The sequence below is a fragment of the Oreochromis niloticus genome, linkage group LG23 (assembly GCF_001858045.2).
Source record: "Oreochromis niloticus isolate F11D_XX linkage group LG23, O_niloticus_UMD_NMBU, whole genome shotgun sequence".
Classification (NCBI taxonomy): domain Eukaryota; kingdom Metazoa; phylum Chordata; class Actinopteri; order Cichliformes; family Cichlidae; genus Oreochromis; species Oreochromis niloticus.
In genome coordinates this window covers 22,927,544-22,947,085 of record NC_031986.2, presented here as the reverse complement: position 1 = coordinate 22,947,085, position 19,542 = coordinate 22,927,544, and the positions used below count along the sequence as shown (strand labels likewise).

The window sequence follows — 19,542 nt, the reverse complement described above, 5'->3', positions numbered from 1 at the left end:
GTGTGTGTGTAAGTGTGTGTGTGTGTGTGTGTGTGTGAACCTGTGAAGACTCCCCAAAGCTGGTGCCAGGAGTCTAACGGTCCATCTAAACAAAAGGCTCTTATACTTAACCAGATACAGAGTAGGTGTCCTCCTATACCATAAATCAGTAAGAGCAGATATAACCTCTCTCCTGACCTTAAGTTGTGTGTGCATGCCAGAGTGCTCTGGGAGGCACACAGAGTCTCCACAGACTACTAAGGATCAAACCTCTACCAACATGACATTGATTATAAAACTCTAAGCATATATGAGTAGATATTTCTAAGCATAAATGACAATCAACAATACAAATCTAACATTTATACAGTCAGAATGTGTGCTAATGTGTGTAGCAAGATTTTTTTCAGAACAACTGAAACTAGTGTTGAAACTTAGAATAATTTTAAGTGGTCAAGTTGAGCAAATGAAAATTGAAATATCAAATTCAAAATGTAAATTCATTTATTGAAACTGATCATTTCATATTGAAATATGAATGTCAGTGTCGAGTGGATCATATTTCTGCCCATACTGAACACAAATACCTGCTGACAAACCGAAACATGCAAATATTTGGCCTATTCAAATATTTCCTGAAAGAAAACTCTGAGCTTTAGCAAGGATTTTCAGATCTCGTTGGATTTCCTTTTCTTTTCAAGACTCCTTGAAACGACACATCAATGGATCAGGTCTTCTTCTGGATCCTGCTCCTGCTGAGCTTATCTACAAGTTTTTGCAAGTATGTTTGCATCAACAAGGAAAAGACTCGGGATGAAAGTTTGAGTTACTGTCGGCAGAACTACACAGACTTGGCCCCGGTTAGTAATAAACAGGATAATGACAAACTGATGGAGCTCTATCCCAGTGTCCATGATGGTGTCTGGTTTGGACTGGAAAGGAACATTTCAGACAAAGACAAATGGCTGTGGTCAGGAGGTGGAGCGGTGACCTGGACTTTCTGGAATACAGGTCAACCTAACAACCGAAATAATGAAAACAGTGGTTGTATAAACAAAAACGGCAGATGGCATGATGTGTATCCAGGTACAACAAGACCCTTTTTCTGCTACAGAGCAATAGTGGTGAAGCAGGAAAAGACTTGGGAGGAAGCTCTGGGGTACTGCAGGAAGCACCACGAGGACCTGGCCAGTGTGGCGTCTGAGACCGAGATGCTGCTCATCCAGAAAGAGCTGAGCAAACATAACACAACAGAAGTCGTCTGGATTGGCTTGCGCTTCTTATCTGAGGACTGGCTGTGGGTAGACAGGCAGATGATGGATTATGAGGCCTGGAGTCAAGGGGAAAAGCCACTGTGCCCGAGTACCAAGATGAAGTGTGGTGCCTTACAGGTGACAAGAGGGACTAAGGGTGTTTGGGAGGCTCATAATTGTGAGGAGAAACTACATTTTATTTGCTACTGAGCTACTTTACTTCATAAAATACATTTAAATGACAATTTATTTGCTGTGTTTAATACATTTTGGTTATTTTTCTCATCTCTGACTTTGTATTTTCCTTAATTGATGTGTAATTGTCTCATTTCCATTCTGTGACAGTCAGCATTTCATTATTTTACAAACACTATCTATTATGATTTTTGTTTCATTGAGAAAAGCATGAAAAACATTCAAAAAACATAAAAATAATATCAAATATTTTCTAGATTTTGTTCATAGTTTTACCTTTTCTGTACTTTCTTGAAAACATTTAAAAGACAAATATTAAAAGACAAAAATAATAAATATTCAGACTCCGGTATGTCACACCAGTAGTTCAGTAGCACTAAACTTTCTATAATTCATTTCAATAACCATTTATTTATTGTGTTCACCATAGTTTGGTTGTGTTTTACCATTCTGTGTCCATTCTCAAACAATAACAATAAAATGTTAACAGCTTCACCTTAAATTCAACTTATTTCTCCGGAGACTCCATTTTATTTGCTACTGATCTAGTTTTGACTGGGTTATCTTAAGCTTTTTGTGTGTGTATTTGTTTATGTAAATGTATATTTACATATATGTACATGTATTTCTTTCATTTCTATATTGTGAGAGTGGTGCAGTTTAAACTTTGTTAAATTAATAGTAAACATGTTTAAATAGTAAATAAAAATATTTTACTTGGATTATACTCCAAGTTTTGTTCACAGTGCAGTTTCCACCATTCTGAGAACGTCCCCATGTCTGCAGTCAGAGTGAACCTACACGTGCTGAAAGAAGGAGTCTGTGACGACACAGTCCAAAGCTGGTGTTGGTAAACCCTCATTCATGTGTTTATATTTTAAACAAAAAGTAGACGGGTCATCTCCCCAGTTTGCTAATTCAAGGTCACTGTCTCTGACTTCCATGCAGTATTACAGAAGCTTGTCAACCAAGACACTTCACAACATCCAGGGCTTTTAAGGGGCATATCATCCACACCTGACTCCCACAAGACAACCAAGTTTGATTGGACTCATTCTTCAGCTTGACAGCTCTGTCACTTCTGGTGTCCACAATTTAGTTTGAGGGTTGCCACCATGACAGGCACCAACAATATATACGTATAACCAGTAACAGAAATGAGATCAAGGTCTCTGAGGATTCAGGGAACCGCTGATTAAACGTTTGGGCATTCTAGACCTGTCTGGCATCTTTCTTCATCACCTGATCCACCACACCACCAGCTGGTGACCAGTTGATGGTGCCTCTCTTGACCCAAGTGTCCATGATGTGGCCTCAGGTCTCATAATACAATTACAAAATCAATCACACACCCAGACGTCGACTTCCTCCAGTAGGACCGTGGATTCCCCAGTTGGGGAGCTTTTCGGCACCTCACCAGAGACTAGGGATGGGTATCGAAAACCGGTTCTTGTTGAGAACCGGTTCCCACTGTTTCAATTCCTTGGAATCGTTTGCCATTTTTGCAAACGATTCCCTTATCGATTCCAGTCGCCCCGAATGACGTCACCACGTTGCGGAGCGTCGGAGCGTACCTGGCAGGAAACACGGCGCCTAAGCGGCTCAAATGCTTAAAAGTTTGTTTATACTTTACGAGAACGGATGACAACAGGGCAACTTGCAATACTTGCAAAGTAGATATTTCATTAAGGGAGGAAACACTACGAATATGCAAAAGCATTTGCTCACAAAACACGCGATGAACTTAAATGAATGTCTTTAATTCCGCTCCGGACTCGTGAATCTCAACCCAGCAGCAGCGGTAACGTTTGCACGTCATCTCCCGTTAATGCGGCAGGTAAATAATCAACTAACAGTGCATATTATGTTAGCGCGATCTGCTTTATTACAAAACCTGCCATTGTGCATTTAGGTGACCGTGATGAGACAGACAGACAGAGTCTGGCTGGCGCTCGCTGGCAGTTGTCGCTGCAGTCTACCTGTAGCGTCTCTTTTCAGGCCCGAATGTCACCGAGCAGTGACTAGTTTGTGGTCAAAACCTTGCAGCCATTTGCCACAGCAGATGGTAAGTGAATGTGTTTATTTGTAGGCAGGGACATTACTGGATATTCTTGTGTAATTGCTACAGAATAATTTATGTTATACTTTGTTATTGCTACAGAAGAATATTTATTTTATTATTTTACGTTTACAATTTTCCCCGGGGACCCTGTGACACCCCATTGAAGAGCCGTAGGCTGTGGATCTCTTAAGATCTCACTGTTGGGTTTGTAAGGCCATGTTACTCCTAAATTTCTATCTTGTTGAAAGAGAAGATATAAAACAGTTCTAAGCTAATCGACCTTAGTGTTCTCCTTTTTAAAAACAAGAATCGATAAGAGAATCGATAAAGAATCGAATCGTTAAAATCTTATCAATACCCATCCCTACCAGAGACTCCAAAAAAGCTGCATAATCTGTGATGGCACTCAATTCGTAAAGGACCTAAAGGTGCAGGAAAAACATTGTCTTGTCCACTATGGACAAACTCTATGTACAACTGGGGGGCTAAAAATGAACTCACCCCTGTGAACCCCCTCACCTGACAGTCCTATGTCCTGAAATCCAGTTTAAACAGGTACAGATTGAATTGCCTTTGACTGCCGCCAAATTCAGAAAGTACCAGACCGCTATGGTGAGTGGTGGGTCCACAGGAGAACAGACCCATACGGTTTGTTCAGGCCGAGCCAAGCCCCATGCATTTAAGATGCATTCCCACTAAGCAATATCAAATGAGGCTCCAAGCTTGGCCTTCACGAATGCCAAGATGATCCCTACAGGTAATTTTTCCATGCCAGGGTCTCTCTAATGAAACTGGTTCTGGGTGTGGGTCAGACTACGAAGTCAGTGTCTAAACCCATTTATTAAAAAAGCGCAGTAAAAAGAACCACCCACATGCCTTTAACGTAATGTATCTGTATTGCTTTAATGTTTTTATTTCATTTTTTTCCTTAGGAACAGGTAAGCCATGACAGCATAATGTAAATGATAAGCGTAAACAAAATCTGAGACCCTTTTGCACACCCATAGTAGAACATTCATACAACATACATGTCTCATCTGTACAAGGGGTCACAGAATCTTTTTTTTTTCAATGAAACAACAAGGTAACTCTTGACTCAAAGCCAACAGGTACAATATAGTCTAGTTTTTTTTAAAATTGTATTTCAACATTTAATTCTTCAGTTATTCTTTTCAAATGACATTGATTTAAGTGCACTGTACCTCTTTGCTTTCAATAAAGCGCCACCGTACATTCCTAAAATCATTAACGCTGTAAAAACTGCAAAGCTGTGAGAATGAAACATGAAAATTTGCAAGGAAATAAAAGAATAAATAAGAATAAATAAATCACTGACTCTCAAAGGGGGGAGACGCCTTTGGAGGTCTGACAAGGCTGCAAGTGCAGAGCTTTAGCATCACGATGAGACATGTCTGACTTTCTCTACCTCCAGCACTGACGTCCATATGAAATTTCAGTCGCTCGCGGGACTTTTCAATCTTAAGCAAATATATTTTGGAGACAACAAACGCCTGCCCGCCCCCAAAAGACTTTTGTCATCTGCATCTCAATGTCTTGCTGTCTTGCAATTATTTAATACCGAACATCCCATAATAACCTGGCTGCTTAAGCTGAGCTAGACTGAAGAATGAATGAAACACAAAAAAATGGAAACTGAGAAGCAGCATGCAGCGAGTTAGCATAGACGTATGAATCTTTGGCAAAATTATAACTGTAACTGTCATGGATGCATAAAAGCTGTTTTCATATTGCATTCGAGGTTGGCCTCCTCCTTTTTTTCTCACACATTTAAATGTAACAGCTTCGATATGTTTGCCTTCTAAATGTAAGGAAGCACACTCAGATGTTTCTGTCTACACATTTCAGACCTATCTCCTTCGCGCCCCATCTTGTTTGGGAAGAAGAAAAAAAAAACAGAAGCAGAAAAAAGACTGATACATGACAAGGTGAAAACAAACATATACATGTACAAAGTAATGTACACCATATATTCAAACGCATTTCAAAATCGCCAGACTTTGAAATCATTAGCCAAAATAAGTATATATCTTTTTTTTCTCACCCCATTAGGTAATCTTCTTTATCTAGACTGTACAATATATGTATATATGAGTAATCATGAGGGACCAAAGCAACAAAAATAAATACTTTTTTTCGCTATGTCACCTTTCAAAGTAGTATCTATGTACATTTATATCAATATCAATTTTTTTTCCTTAGCTTATTGTGAATGGTTGAGCGTGTGTTCAACAAGCAGGCATTGCGCACAGTGTGGAAACTTCTTGTGTGTTTTTTTTCTTTGTTTTTAACACTAAATGGTATCCAGATGTAAATTTTGACAACACCGTGGAACATAAAACTGTCCTTGATACAGCGAAAGGTAACCCTGGCCCAAATGGACCGAAAACTAAATGAAAACAAAGGTAAAAACATAGCATCTCACCATCATGTGACTACTTCAACAGTGGGTTGTTCTACTTCCTTTTTTTGTTTGTTTTTTAGGACTCTGAGAAGAGTACAAAAAAAAGTTTCTATTTCATGCAGTCTTTGACAAGTCATACAACGTCAGTGTACTCGTCTAAAGGTTTTTAGTTTTAAGCACATGGCATAGAATGATTTCAGTGATGTTGGATGTCACTATGAGGGAGGGGGGTGGGGGGGTGCATTTTGGGACAACAACATGCATAAAGAACAGTGCATAGGTCCAGGTCATTGGGCCAGTCCCTGGTGATTTCCAGTGTGTTTCAGTGGCAGCGTCTATCAACAGGTCCACTACTGCAAGCAGTTGGTGATGAGGAAGTCTGTGTGACTCTGGGAGGAAAGAGTCTCGGCCTGAATCAGCGGCTCCACCTTCTAGATAAAACAATCTCTCTGTCTGGCATGCAATTACGAGCTTGCCGATACCAGGTGGATAATCCAAGAAGCAAGGTTTTTTTTGTGTTTTTATTTGTGGAGAGAGAGAAATCAGGCTCGGACTGGATGCTGAGGTGATGCAAAAGTGGGTGCACTGACACAAAGTTCGGTGACCTTAGCGTGGCATTGTTTTATTGTCCTTTTTTCCCCTCCCCTTTTCTTTTTTTTTTTGTTAAGTCTGGTCTGTTATGTGCAGTTTAGATCAGTCGTTTCACTGCAGAGCCCTTTCCGACACAAAACAGACCTGGAAATGGCCACTCTAAGGATTTCACAATGACTTTTGTGGAAGGTAGAAGAGTCAAGCTTAAAGATCAAGCTAACATGCATAATGTCTTCAGACAGTTTTGCTAAAAGCCATCAAGGCCAACATTTTTTTTTTTACTCCTGAAGATGAGTTTAAGAAAGCAGATTTCTTTTTTTCAATGTTTCATCTTTTAAAAAGGAGGAAATAATAATGGCTTAACAGCTACATCATTCTCGCGCTTGTATTGCAGCTACCTTTGGTAAATCAATCGACAAGAACAACAGAAAACCCTGAAACGTCCACTTCCTTATATGTTCCCTGACTAGACTTTGCATTTTTCTTTTAGTCTTTAGCTAAGTTCTCCTAGCACAGGTTACCCTGTCGATAAATCTTCTCCCTCAAATGGCTTCCATGTTTGTCACATGCATAGCTCCGCATCACACATCCTCTAGCTCCAGTTTCGATCCACACCAAAGCCTTCAAACAGAGACTACTTCAATTAGATCAAAACAAACCAGCAAGGCAGAGAGGAAAAAACAGAGAAGGAAAACAAAAACCCAACATGAAACAGAAAAAAAGGACTCCATCCAGCCCTGGCAAAGAGGACACCAACAATGAGGGAAGATTGCAAAACAGCCACTGCCATTTGAACGTTAAGGGTTTCATCGCTTCATCATTTTAGAGACAAAGTTGACGATGGCGGAGGCGGGCTGATCTGGGTCCAGCTCAGCAAACAGGTGGCTGACATTGTCTGTTGTGCTTCCTTGTTTCCTTGCCACGAATCCAAAAAGCCTGAAAGCAAGAAAAACATATATTACATTTAAAGAAAGGCTAATGACTCTGTTATCACAAGTCATTAGTTAGTCAGCAAGCAGGTTGACAGTCTACTTGTTACAACTGGTTTGACAAAGACAAAGCCAAAAGTACTGTGCCAAAGTTAAACAAAAAAAAAACAACACATGAATGCCTTTCATAACAAAAATATTCCGGTGTGTTTCAGTGGCAGCGTCTAGCAACAGGTCCAACAGGAATTTTTGTTATGCCTTTCATAACAAAAATATAATGAAGGTGTCCTTGAACAACTTCACATTCATGCTGGAGCAAGCATCAAAAAAGCATTTTGCTTTTAAAGCTTTGGCAGGTGATATCCTCAGTTGCTAAATGCTTGCTAGGTGGTGTTCAAAGAAGAGCTGATGCTTCTCTGAGACATTTTTATTGCATTAAACTTAAATGTTTCAGTAAACAATCAAATTTCTCAGTTTCACCCTTCGATATGTTGAGTTTGTCTTAAAAGTTTCTGTTAAATGTAAAGTTTGATGTGTCTCAACTTTTTTGCCAGATAAGGTTAAATACTGTAGCTATTGGATTTCTGGAAAAGGAAACCAAACAATATTTTTTTTAGTGGTTAGTGAAATGAATTCAGTTGTTTATAACATTCAGTACACAAATAACTCTTTATACACATTTATCTTTAAAGCATGCAAACTTACCTCACTGAGCCGCCTCCTTCTTTGCCCCATCTAAAGAAAAAAAATATGATAGAAAATATGATTTTGAATTGAGTAATTACATTAATTACATATATGTATATATACATATATATATATATATGAGGTTTAGTACATTAAAAGAAATTCTTACTTTCTGTCCTGGGGATCAGTGTCACAGTAGGTTACCGTGTTTATTGGATAATGTCTTCTAAAGAAAACCCTGCAGTAAAAATGACTGAATTAATTAATTATTATAAAATAGCATTACATTAAACGACCATGCTTGGATGTGAAACATTGCACAGGGTATCTCTTGGTGTTTGCAGAGAAATGCTGTCATGTGATTACTGTTTTACTGGCTACCACTAGATGGTGCAAAATTACTTTTGCAGTAAACATTTGTTTTCTTTAGGGACTATCATACAAATTTTTTTATTCTTTATTCTCTTTCACTCATTATGTACAGTATCATAGCCGCACATTTAAATATAACAGACCATTGTTAATATTAGAGTTACTCCTGAACATGCTTACTCACTTTCTCTGACTGTCGGTGAGTGTGATGCCCTGTGTGGACACTTTAAAGTGGACGGTGGTGGCAGCCGGCAGAGGGTTGGTTGACAGCGTCTGACTGATTGCCTTGGCAATGGCCTGAGGCCCAGTGAGCGATTCCATGTCCACAGAGTTGATGTAGAGAACATTACACGCTAGAGGTAAACAATGGAAAAACACTGTTACATAAGAGAAGATCCTACAAAAAAAACCCAAAACAGTGTGCATGCAGTTTGTCTTAAAGTGATGGAAGCTGTAGTGAGGAATATTCAAAATGCATACAGTGAATAATGTTATGACATGAGTTATCATGCAATGCATATTTTTATATAATGTGGAAGTATAATATTGTATCAAATGCTTCTACAGTCCGTTGACTGCTACCTGCAATATAACATGAATGAATTTCAAGTTTTTTCTGAGTTTTATTTAATTGCAAAATTTGTTAACAGTGACTGAAACCCTCTGGAAAAGAGCACATTCATATTCAGTAAAATTTCATGATGAAGCAGAGTAGTGAAAACTAGTATTTACCATGGGCCTCCTCAGGAACCTTCTGGACTGTAAAGTAAGGATGACAAGGTTGTGTAAACAAGTGAACTGATGTTTCTAAAAAGAAAAACACCAAAAGGTTTTCTTTTTTTCTTGAAATGCACAAATTGTCCATTCAGGGACCAGAATAGGCCTGATTCCATTAGTCTGTGCCACCACTGGTGACCGGCCAAACAGTTTCACATATATCTGATTATAAGCTGGTCTTTTCATGCATGCGCAACATATCTGCAAAAGAGCAGCACACGCTAACATCCAAATGCTGGATGTTAAACTGGATGTCAAACTCTTCATTGCGAGTAAAGACAAGTTTCAAAGTAAACCACATGGGAACCAGCACTAAAACATTTGTAGCAACAAATCTAATCACACATAAAATCACCCTCATCCAGTTGAATATGGATATTTCAGGGAAGCGAACAAAAGCGAAGTGGCTAAAGCTAAAGCTATCCAGTGTCCGGTGCAAGCCATATGCTAGCAGCCTCAGTATGAACCTCAGTATGCCCACGGAATAACAGCAGTCACGAAAGAGAATTTATGACAGAAGTAAAAAAGAAAAGGTATTGATTTCATGTTGGCTGTTGAATATATAAACATATCGGAAAATGTAACTGTTTGGTGTATGGATCTCTTGCAACTGGTTTTATTTGGTAAGCTGAAATATGTCAGGTAAAAGTAGATATACCGGAAGTCATTTTAATTATCTGCATCTCTTTCAAGATTTTAGTTATTTCTGTGAGACAATACCCGGTAACTTACTGCAGTTTTGGGGGGAAATTGTGAATTTTAAAGATTTCTATTATTGATATATAATTTAGAATATTGCCTTGAAGAAAATGTGATTTTGTTGTCATTTTTAGTTTTAAGAAAGAAACCAGAATTCTAAAAAAATTGGAACACGTCAAGAAAATTGCAATTGGTGCATCTCTACTTTTCACAAAGAGTTAGTTTTTGTAGAATCATAATTTATCGCTTTTTTTTCTGGTAGACTTCAGTCACTTACCCGCTCCCTGCTTAAGAAGTTCAACAACTGGATCAGTTGGTGTGGTGAGTTCTAGTGCCTCTTCATTTGGGTCTGGACAGACCGAATAGAGTGGATGTTATATTTTTGCATCTGAATACAATTACTTGCAGCAAAGAAATTGTAAAGTGTAAAAAAAAAAAGACATTTTCATCAAAAACATGGAAGTACCTATCAATAACTTGGTTTGTACTAAAAGTCTGAGTGGATTCCTGTTCCATAAAATGTTAAAGAAACTAAGAAAGTAAAGTTACCTTTGGTGGGGATCATCAGTTTGCATGGCAAAGCCAGTGGGGTCATTGAGTGTTGGTACACCAAAGCAGAAAGACAACCTACAAACAGAAAGCAATGGTCTCTGGATCAGTCTGATTTTAAATTAAATTTCATCCTGCGATTTTGATGTTGCAAACAGAAAAAAACACACCAGCAGAAACTCACCAAAATAGGGTTCATTGGGACAGCCCTTCAGGCGGACACCTTTGGGGTTCGTCTCAATCAGGAAGTGCCGCACCAGCTCATTAGTCATGTCACCAACTAAAAGAAAGACATACTCAGCTGATCCAGCTGTTGGAGAAGGCAGATGTTTCACAAGCAAGCCAAGAGCAGAGTGCAGGAAGCCTTTTACCTTTTTTGTTCTGCTGGACAGTTGGTGGTGGGCAGGCCACCTTCATGGCCAGACCATAGGCCCCTCTGAAAGAGTGGCTGTCCCTTATGACGAAAGCCCCAGGCTCCCTGTCCTTCAGCAAACTGATGGCTAAAAGAAGAAGATGAGGAGAATGAAAAGAAAAGCAATGAAAGGATGAGAGGATGAGGAGCTGAAGTTGGCTGAAGTTCCTGACTCTCACCTTGCTCTCTGGAGATGTCTGGCTTGTACCAGTACTTGGAGGTGTCCTGGACAAACTTGACATTCATCTTGATGTCAGGATAACCATCTGTTTGAATGAAATTAGATGAAGAAAATCAGTGATATTAAGCCCATGAGGTTCATGAAAGGTATTAAAAAAAAAAAAGTTCCCTCTTACCGTATATAGACTTGGAGACGTCTGGGAGAGTGTGTGTCCCAGACAGGTTAGGCGTGCTGCTAACACTGATCGGTGTTGGCATCAGGTTCTTGTTCTCCATTCTGTCTGCATCTCCACTGGACATGTGTCGCTTTTCTGGCAGCTGTGGGGAGACTGGGAAAGCAGGCGTGGCAGGGTGATGGATGCCCCCCTGGCGAGAGGCAGCGCCCAGCTCATCAGGCGTACTGTGTCCACTCGTTGCCGTGCGGCGCCCCATCAGAGGGCTGGGTGGCACACCGGCAGCTGCTGTTTTAGGGTTTCGGCCAATCAGAGGACTTGAAGGGACACCAGATGGAGGTGGGTGCCTACCCAGCAAGGGGCTGGCTTGACCCAGGCGTCTCTGCAGCGCAGGGCTCGGAGGAGTGTTGGTGGCCACTGTGCGGTGGAGGGTGTTAGGGCTGCCGGGGACTGTGTGGACGCCCATAATGTTGACCTGAGATCCGTCTGGGGAAGCAGGTCTTTGGGGGTGAATAGAGGCGGGGCTGTGCGGGACCCCATCTGAAGAACTAGTTCTTCTTCTACAATCATAAAAGTTAGAAAATGTATGTTATTATATTTTTGTATCTGATCCTTACACCGAACATTAAATGTGATGAGGATGCTCAAGTTGACTTGATGTTGACATTTCAGCACTTATTCCAGTTCATAAAATACATTTTGTGGATGATATCAGCAGCTCATATCTAAGTAACCTCAATAAAAATTACCTCACTGTACTATATTACTATTATTATTATTTTAAAAGCATTATTGGATCGTTTGGTTGGTTCGTCGCCCTCTGAAATTATCCTAAACATGGACACATTGTATCAGTTTCGGGGGAGGGGTTTGTTTTTTTTTAAATAGTGGCATTGACTATGCATTCATTTTTGTCTGTATCTGTGTGGATAGTTATTATTTATTATATACTGATTGCCAATGTGACAAATCAAGACACACAAAAACTCCTCTTAAAGCGATACTCTAACTCCCAAAGTCTGCCATTTTGAATTGAATCTGCAATTTTGACTCTATTTAGCTGTTTATGTGGATTAAATATAGATAGAAAACAGAGTGACTCCATCTGTGCTCAGTCTTTGATACTAAATTAATAAGGCTATTGAACTTTTGTTCAACTGCTCACCAATGTAATGATGATGCTAATCCGTAAGTTCAACGAGAAAGATCTTTAATCACTTATATGATTGCTTTCCTGGATGTTTGGCTGCTCATCTATTCTCAGCATCACTTTCACTTCTCTACAGCATCATACTGAATGATGACGCCATTGCTCTAGTCCAGTGATTCCCAAAGTGTGAGCTGGAGCCCCCTAGTGAGCTGTAATGGTACTGCAGGTAGGTGCAGTAATAACAGAAATTCAGTTTGAGGTCCTGGTTTTATATCTATCCCTGCTGGGATAATGCTGCGATACATGATATACAGGCCACATGAAATGTGACTGGTGATTGTTCTCTAATGAAAGACACTGTACACAGGAAGTGATGTGGAATTTCTCAGTGTAAATCCTTACAAGCAAAGCCTTGACTATTCAGGCTCTGTCATGTTTTAAATACTTTTTGTTATGTTATTATGCTAACAGAGCACTTTGATCTCAGACTGCTGGTTTACTTGTGGTTCCTAGAGTATTTAGAAGTAGATGCTAGGACTTCCCATGATGCACTAAGCATTTCTTTTTCACTCACCTCTCTTCAAACACAGTGTGTATAAATGCATGTACAGCATGTTATTAAATTTCTTCTTCTCTTTCCTATCTTTTCTGTTTTGTCCTCATGTCTCTATGCTCTCATTTCTTTCCTCTGTGTCCTCACACACTCTATAACTTGTCTGGCCCCTCCCTGAGCCTGGTTCTGTCAAAGCTCTCTTCCTTTTAAAAGGGAGTTCTTCCTTCCCACTGTCGCCAAGTGCTTGCACAGTTAACCTGAAGATCTAATTTGGGTATCCAAGCTATCTACATGCATGAAATGAAATACTTTCACAGCAGTATGTCCCGATGTGTGATAATGTATTAGAACCTGAAACTTTTATTTTAATTTAATTTGGCTTTTCACGGTCCAGTGAACCTCAATCACAAGTGTTCTTCAGAAAATTTTGATCCAGCTAAGTTGGAGTTGGGTTAACCTGTCAGCATCATACTCCGTGAAGGATATCCTGGATATGAGTATGAAAAAAAAGAAAAGCAACATTTGCTTAACATATATAAAATACATGTACAGGCTAAAATTTTTATCCAAGAAAAATAAGTGACAGAAGACTCACCCATCAGTGCTGTGGATGGGACTGCTGGAGGAGAGAGGAACATTCAAGGGTTGTACCCTGGAGTCACCAAAACCTCGATTATCTGCGTGTTAAAACAGACACACACATACACGTGTACGGTCAGATCTGTTTTTGGTGCATCACACAACATTTGGATGCCCTGAACGAAACAAAACAAATCAGTTAACAGGCATCAGAAGCTTGGAAAAGGCGAAACTGACAGAAACAGGAAATTAATCAAACATCAATCATCATAAAACAAAGACAAATCCATATATAGTTGAGCACAGAAATATCAAATATGGGTTTGGTGGTGCCACAAAAAGTAAGCTTACCTTGTTCTCCAGTGTTAGAATGACAGTCTGACCACAAAAAGAAAAAAACAAGCAGACACCAGGAGAAGAAGAGAGGGTGTGTGGAAGAGGAGGAGAGAAGAGAGATGCACTTGAGCTCAGAGCAAGAACTGTTAGCATCGAAGCATTTGCAGGAACAATTCTACACACTAGAGGGAAGCAAAGTATTAAAGCAACCTTCTACTCAGTCAGCTACAGTATGACATAGTGCAGGGATTCTGTGCACTGTACGCTTCTGTATAATTATCACTCGATGGCTACTGTTAAAGTGCTTTTAGTCAAATTTAAGTATGATTTGAGAGATTCAAATTATTTGTATGCAAATATTGAAAACCTGAATGGTGTACGAGGTCATGGTCAGCATGAACTGAATATAATTTTATACACATCTACTTCAGTATATATACTGTCAGTTCTAAATGAAGACGAGTATATTTGTTGCCGGTAAACTGACCTGCTCCACCCTGCTGATGCGGCTTCAGTCCCAGCGGTGACACAGGAGTCTTACTCAAACCTGGAGGAGAGCAAGCTACAAAGAGAAAGAAAGAGATTCAAAAGATTCTTAAAAATATTGTATTTGCAAAACTTTCTCATTAGTGATGACATATGAGGATATGTAATAATGTACCCTGACTAATCCAAGGAATGAAAGCACAGAGGTTTTCCCTTTTGCAAAAGTATGATGCAACATGGAAATTCATCAGATGGTGGATTTCCATGTACGAATATGTAACACTTGAAGGCTGAAAGTGAAGGCTGTCATTGCACGTAGCCACGTGTGTGCTTGTGCTGACACAACACCAGTTGACACTGTGTGAAATGAAAATATATTTTATTCACAATAGAATATTTTTACTATTAATATTCTTTTTAGATATTTTTACTGTTTAATGAAAAAATACTAGCTTATTTTGAATTTGACGGCAGCAACGGCTCTCCAAAAACTTCGGATGGGGGTGGCAAAAGGCTGGACGAGTATGTGGTGCTGAAGAGAAACAGCTGGAAGAACATTTTATAACTAATTGGGTACATTGGAAACAGGTCAGTAACATGATTGGGTATAACGAGCATCCTAGCTCAGCAGAAGTTTGCCGATCTGCAAACAACTGCTTCTACAAACTGTGGAACAGTTTCTGAGTAATGCTCCGCAATGTCAAAAAATGTAAAGTCTGTAAACAGTTCACCATCTCCAGTTCAAAAGATTCTGAAAAAAATCTTTGTGCACAAGGGACAAGGTCAAAAATCAAGGCCAGGTGCTCTTGATCTTTAGCCCCTCAGGTCATTAAAGACAGACATAATTATGTCACAAATCACCGACTGTACCATCCACAAATGCAGGTAAAAGCGCTACAATACAACAGCATGGCTTCATAGAAGAGTCTGGATGGGGCGACACTGCTCTTCTAAAAGTCCAGGTCCAATCGGTGTCCTCAGTTTCTAAACTGTTGTTACACAGTGTTAACACTGTGTGGTACCCTCTCCCAACTTTTTTGAAATGTGTTGCTGCAGAGTAGGCTAATGCTTTAAAAATATATGTAAACAACTGATATGTCTTCTCTGCTCTGCTGTGAATAAAACTGTGGGTTTAAGAGATTTCAAAAACAAGTGCATTCTGTTTTTATTTCAATTTTACACAACGTCCCAACTTTTTAGGGACTGGATTTGTAGATGCACATAGAAATGCAAGTATAATGCAGTAAATTTAGTTGCTTATATTGTTGCAGACAAACAGGAAAGCCAAACGTAAAAGTTACTGCAAAAGATTGTACAAAATCACAAAATTGTTCCCAGAATTAGAAGTGTGCTGAGGGTGATTTCAGTTACTGTGGTGCCTGCTGAATGGCAGAAGTTAAATCTGTGCATATGTTCAGAAACAGACTTTGCTGTCACTGTCACTGCCTTAAGGCATTGCAAACCTACACAGGTTTTTGTATTTTTATCTTCTGTGTCATGCACTTTAAATTTGCATGTAATGAAATGTGCTACTTAATTAAAAACTACCTTTCCATATTTTTTATTTATGTTTCTATTCATGTGTAAACTTTGGAAATCTTTATCATGTGTATATGCCAAATTATTTGCTTCTTTCGAATTTGTATTTATGCTAACCTCCATGTAAATACGAAAAGAAATGTGAATGTTTTATGGAAATAAATTTGCACACATTTAGCATGAGCGTCACCATGTCACCAGTATGGCAACATGAAAACATCAGAGCATTCTGCTACCCAAACAATGACGAGGTCAAATGGAGAGATAAAGATGTAAAGATGGAGCTGTGATAATGCAAGGTGAGTAGGTGTGACACACAGAAATCACCACACCTTTTTTTCCAACATTTCCAAAATAAGAGGCCAGCAAGCACCTTGTAACATGTTTAATTAATTAATTCAAAGGAAGTGGCATGGTAAAGGGTAAAGGTGGGCAAATATGAATGTTTGTGCAAAAGAACACCTTCTGATTAGTCTGTGGTTCCCAAATATCAGTATCACACAGACTGTCTGAACATGGAGGTCAGTGCTATAACTGAAATCAATACATATATTTTGGGGGCGGTGGTTGGTGTGATGACTTGTAAGTTTGATTGTTTTGACTACAAAAACACACCCGGTTTGATGGAGGGCAGTGAAAAGGACGGATAAAACGGCATCCCTTTTTCAGTGTTGATGAAAAGATTAGAATTTAATGTTAATCGCTCAAATATATCCTATGTTATCCCTTACCTGGAGAGTTTTTCAAAGATTATAAAATACACCTAAGTCCACATTACTTTATATTTAATTGCACCAACATGGCCAAAGAATAAAATGACAAAAAGCAAAAGGATGGAAGGATAGAAAGATAAAAGCAGAAGTAATAAAGACTGTTTCTTTCAGCCCTCACTGAGTTTGTTCTCTTGACCTCTACATTTGCATTTGAAAGAAATCATGAACAACATGGAAAACCCTTCTTTTGATTTGTTTGTCGGCTGTGAAGTCACGCAACCCTTATGCTTCTCCTTGAGCAAATGTAAAATTTGGTTGCTCTTTCCCAATAGCCTCAGGCTTCATCTCTGTGTCTTTCTTTGATATATTTGAAGTGCATTGATGACAGAAATGTAAAGAAATCAAATAGCTGTTGAATTAAATTAAAAATATGGAGTCCAAAATTACATTCCTAGAAGACCAATGTTGGACGAGGAGTGCACAGAACAGAAATAATAATGAGTGTTTAAGAAAGACTTTTATAGTCTGTTTCTTTCCTTGAAACTTTGTTCTCTCATCTCGCTCCAGAATACTGATGGGTTGAGCGAATGATTGAGCCCGCCTATGCAAATCATTTCTGTCAAACATCTCATAGCTTTGACAGTGCATAACACTTTGGGTATTCACAGCTCGCAACACTCTTTGAAACAAAACAATGATGGATCCGGTCTTCGCCTTCACGCTGCTCCTCCTGAGCTTTTCTGGAACTTCTAGCAAGTATGTTTACATTGAGGAGAAAATGCCTTGGGATAAAGCTTTAAGTTATTGTCAGCAGAACTACACAGACTTGGCCCCGGTCAGTAATGAAAAAGATAACCTCAAGCTTCAGGAGCTCTCCCACAATCTCAATGACTACATCTGGTTTGGACTGCTGAGGAATCTCTCAGACAAAAACAAATGGCTGTGGTCAGGAGGTGGAGAGGTGACTGAGCTTTGCTGGAAACAGGGTCAACCTGAGAACCGACTCAATGAAGACTATGGACTTTTTGATAACAAAAAATGGCGAGATGCACATGCAGACATTATCAGCCCTGTCTTCTGCTACAGTGCAGTAGTGGTGGAAGAAGAAAAGACTTGGGAGGAAGCTCTGGAGTACTGCAGAGAGCACCACGATGACCTGGCCAGTGTGGCGTCAGAAACTGAGATGCTGCTCATTCAGAAAGAGCTGAATAAGTATCACACCACTAAACATGTCTGGATTGGTTTGCGCTTCTTATCTAAGGACTGGCTCTGGGTGGATGGGCAGGAGATGGACTATGAAGCCTGGGATGAAGGGGGAAAACCATTGTGTCCGCAGGCTAAGATGAAGTGTGCAGCCTTACAGAAGACAGGAGGGCGTCTGAGTAGTTGGAGGGCTCATGACTGTGAGAAGAGACTCAGTTTTATTTGCTACTGAGCTGTTTCCATTGCAAAATCATTTAAAGCCTTTATTTACTGTAGTTTGGTTGTTTATCTTTTTTTTCTTCTATTTTATTGGGAGTTTGTTCTTTGCTGTGTATTTGTTTCATTTAAACTTCAGCCTCTGTTCACAATTCAGTGTTTTCCAGCCTTTCTTGTGCATTTTTTAATTAAGAAACAAATGTAATTTAGATTCAGACCAACAATTTCTATCTAATGTTTTAGGCAGAGTGATCCTTTGTGTGTTGTGGCTATGACTAGGGGATGGAGAATATGGAATATGGAATAAATTCTCACCTCCACCACCTCCAAAGGTGGAACTGTTGGCAAACCCGTCTGTTTCATTGTCCTGAAACGTCTCTCGGTAGCTGTGCATTGCACCCTGAAAGAGATGATCGAGGCACACAGATATGGAGGTATGTCAGGAAGTATAAAAGAAAAGTATAATTAGTCTACAGAAAAATCAATGCAGCTTGACTTGATTAGAGTCAAGACACAATATCATGACAGAGTAATTAATAAGCTAAAAATAAATAAATAAAACAAAGAGAAAAATCAAACCATAATGGATCAATCAAAAAGACATGAAAGCTAAAACCTGTCTCTCTTTAATGGTTTTTGCCCAGAACTTTAGATTGACTAGCAGACATGCACCGGAGTGCCTGAGGGGTTGTACACATTCATACACCGTGAGCATTTGGGACACATGAAAACAAAGAGAGACCACGAAGATATTTAAAAACAAGTAAAAGAAATTAAAATATGGAAAGTGCAGGAACATCGGTGTACTGTGTTATTCCTCTTCTGCAGCATTCACAGTCAGCTGTGGGTACTTTACAAAAGTTTTGGGTTGATGAGATAGCAGAACATGACAGCAGTCAGCTCTGATTGATATAAAAGCATGTGTAAGTTTCTCTGTCTCACTCAGAGTAAGCGGAGTTTGAAGTTCAAGCACTGAACTTTTATGAACAATAAACAGTCGAGAGCTTGATGTTTTACTGTAGCTCACCGCATGCTGAAGGGGAAATTGTTTAGGACTCTATTCCATAATACAAGGATAGGCCCAAAGGTGGGCATGAAGTATGACTGTTTGCTTCCTCCTGCACCACCCCAATTAAAAACATGTCGCTATATGTCGCTATAGCCCCTTTGTGCATAAAATGAAACTACTTCAGTGCAAATATGAACTTACTGGCTAATAATAGCTACTTGCTGATCTATCAGAAGCAAAATTTCTAATGGCACAACAGAATTTAAAAAGCAAATAGAGAGAGCAGAGACATCTGTCAACTATGTAACATGTGTTGACATTGGATAGGTTGTCCACCAGAGGGCACTCTGCAACTTCCCTTTGGGCAATGCACAGCCAGCTGATCAGTGCAGAGTCAGGCAGAGGGTAAATGAATAAGTACACATAACAAATATCAAGGAAAAGGGTTGATTTTCCTTGTCTAAAAGAATACATATTT

The 19,542-nt window shown here is 39.4% G+C and overlaps 2 protein-coding genes across 8 annotated transcripts in view; one reads left to right on the top strand and one right to left on the bottom strand.

The window, feature by feature from the left end:
- The first annotated feature begins 377 nt into the window (after positions 1-377).
- Positions 378-2,867, top strand: LOC109196893 (L-selectin-like). Its single transcript, XM_019351427.2, has one exon. The coding sequence runs from the start codon at positions 702-704 to the stop codon at positions 1,440-1,442; it is 741 nt and encodes a 246-aa protein (XP_019206972.1). The 5' UTR covers positions 378-701; the 3' UTR covers positions 1,443-2,867.
- A 1,506-nt stretch (positions 2,868-4,373) lies between these two features.
- tns1a (tensin 1a) overlaps positions 4,374-19,542 on the bottom strand; it is a 118,429-nt gene continuing 103,260 nt past the window's right edge. For 6 of the 7 annotated variants that reach the window (XM_013276348.3, XM_019351870.2, XM_013276347.3 and 3 more), the window contains 15 exons: positions 18,371-18,455; positions 14,386-14,460; positions 13,914-13,940; positions 13,579-13,660; positions 11,284-11,840; positions 11,107-11,193; positions 10,887-11,015; positions 10,700-10,795; positions 10,516-10,593; positions 10,244-10,315; positions 9,223-9,249; positions 8,675-8,843; positions 8,288-8,356; positions 8,137-8,166; positions 4,374-7,438 (listed from right to left, as the gene is read on the bottom strand). In XM_013276348.3, coding sequence (XP_013131802.1) covers positions 7,309-7,438; positions 8,137-8,166; positions 8,288-8,356; positions 8,675-8,843; positions 9,223-9,249; positions 10,244-10,315; positions 10,516-10,593; positions 10,700-10,795; positions 10,887-11,015; positions 11,107-11,193; positions 11,284-11,840; positions 13,579-13,660; positions 13,914-13,940; positions 14,386-14,460; positions 18,371-18,455 — 1,713 coding nt within the window. In that variant the 3' untranslated portion in view covers positions 4,374-7,308. The remainder of the gene's footprint in view (positions 7,439-8,136; positions 8,167-8,287; positions 8,357-8,674; positions 8,844-9,222; positions 9,250-10,243; positions 10,316-10,515; positions 10,594-10,699; positions 10,796-10,886; positions 11,016-11,106; positions 11,194-11,283; positions 11,841-13,578; positions 13,661-13,913; positions 13,941-14,385; positions 14,461-18,370; positions 18,456-19,542) is intronic. The other variant, XM_019351871.2, reaches the window with a different exon arrangement.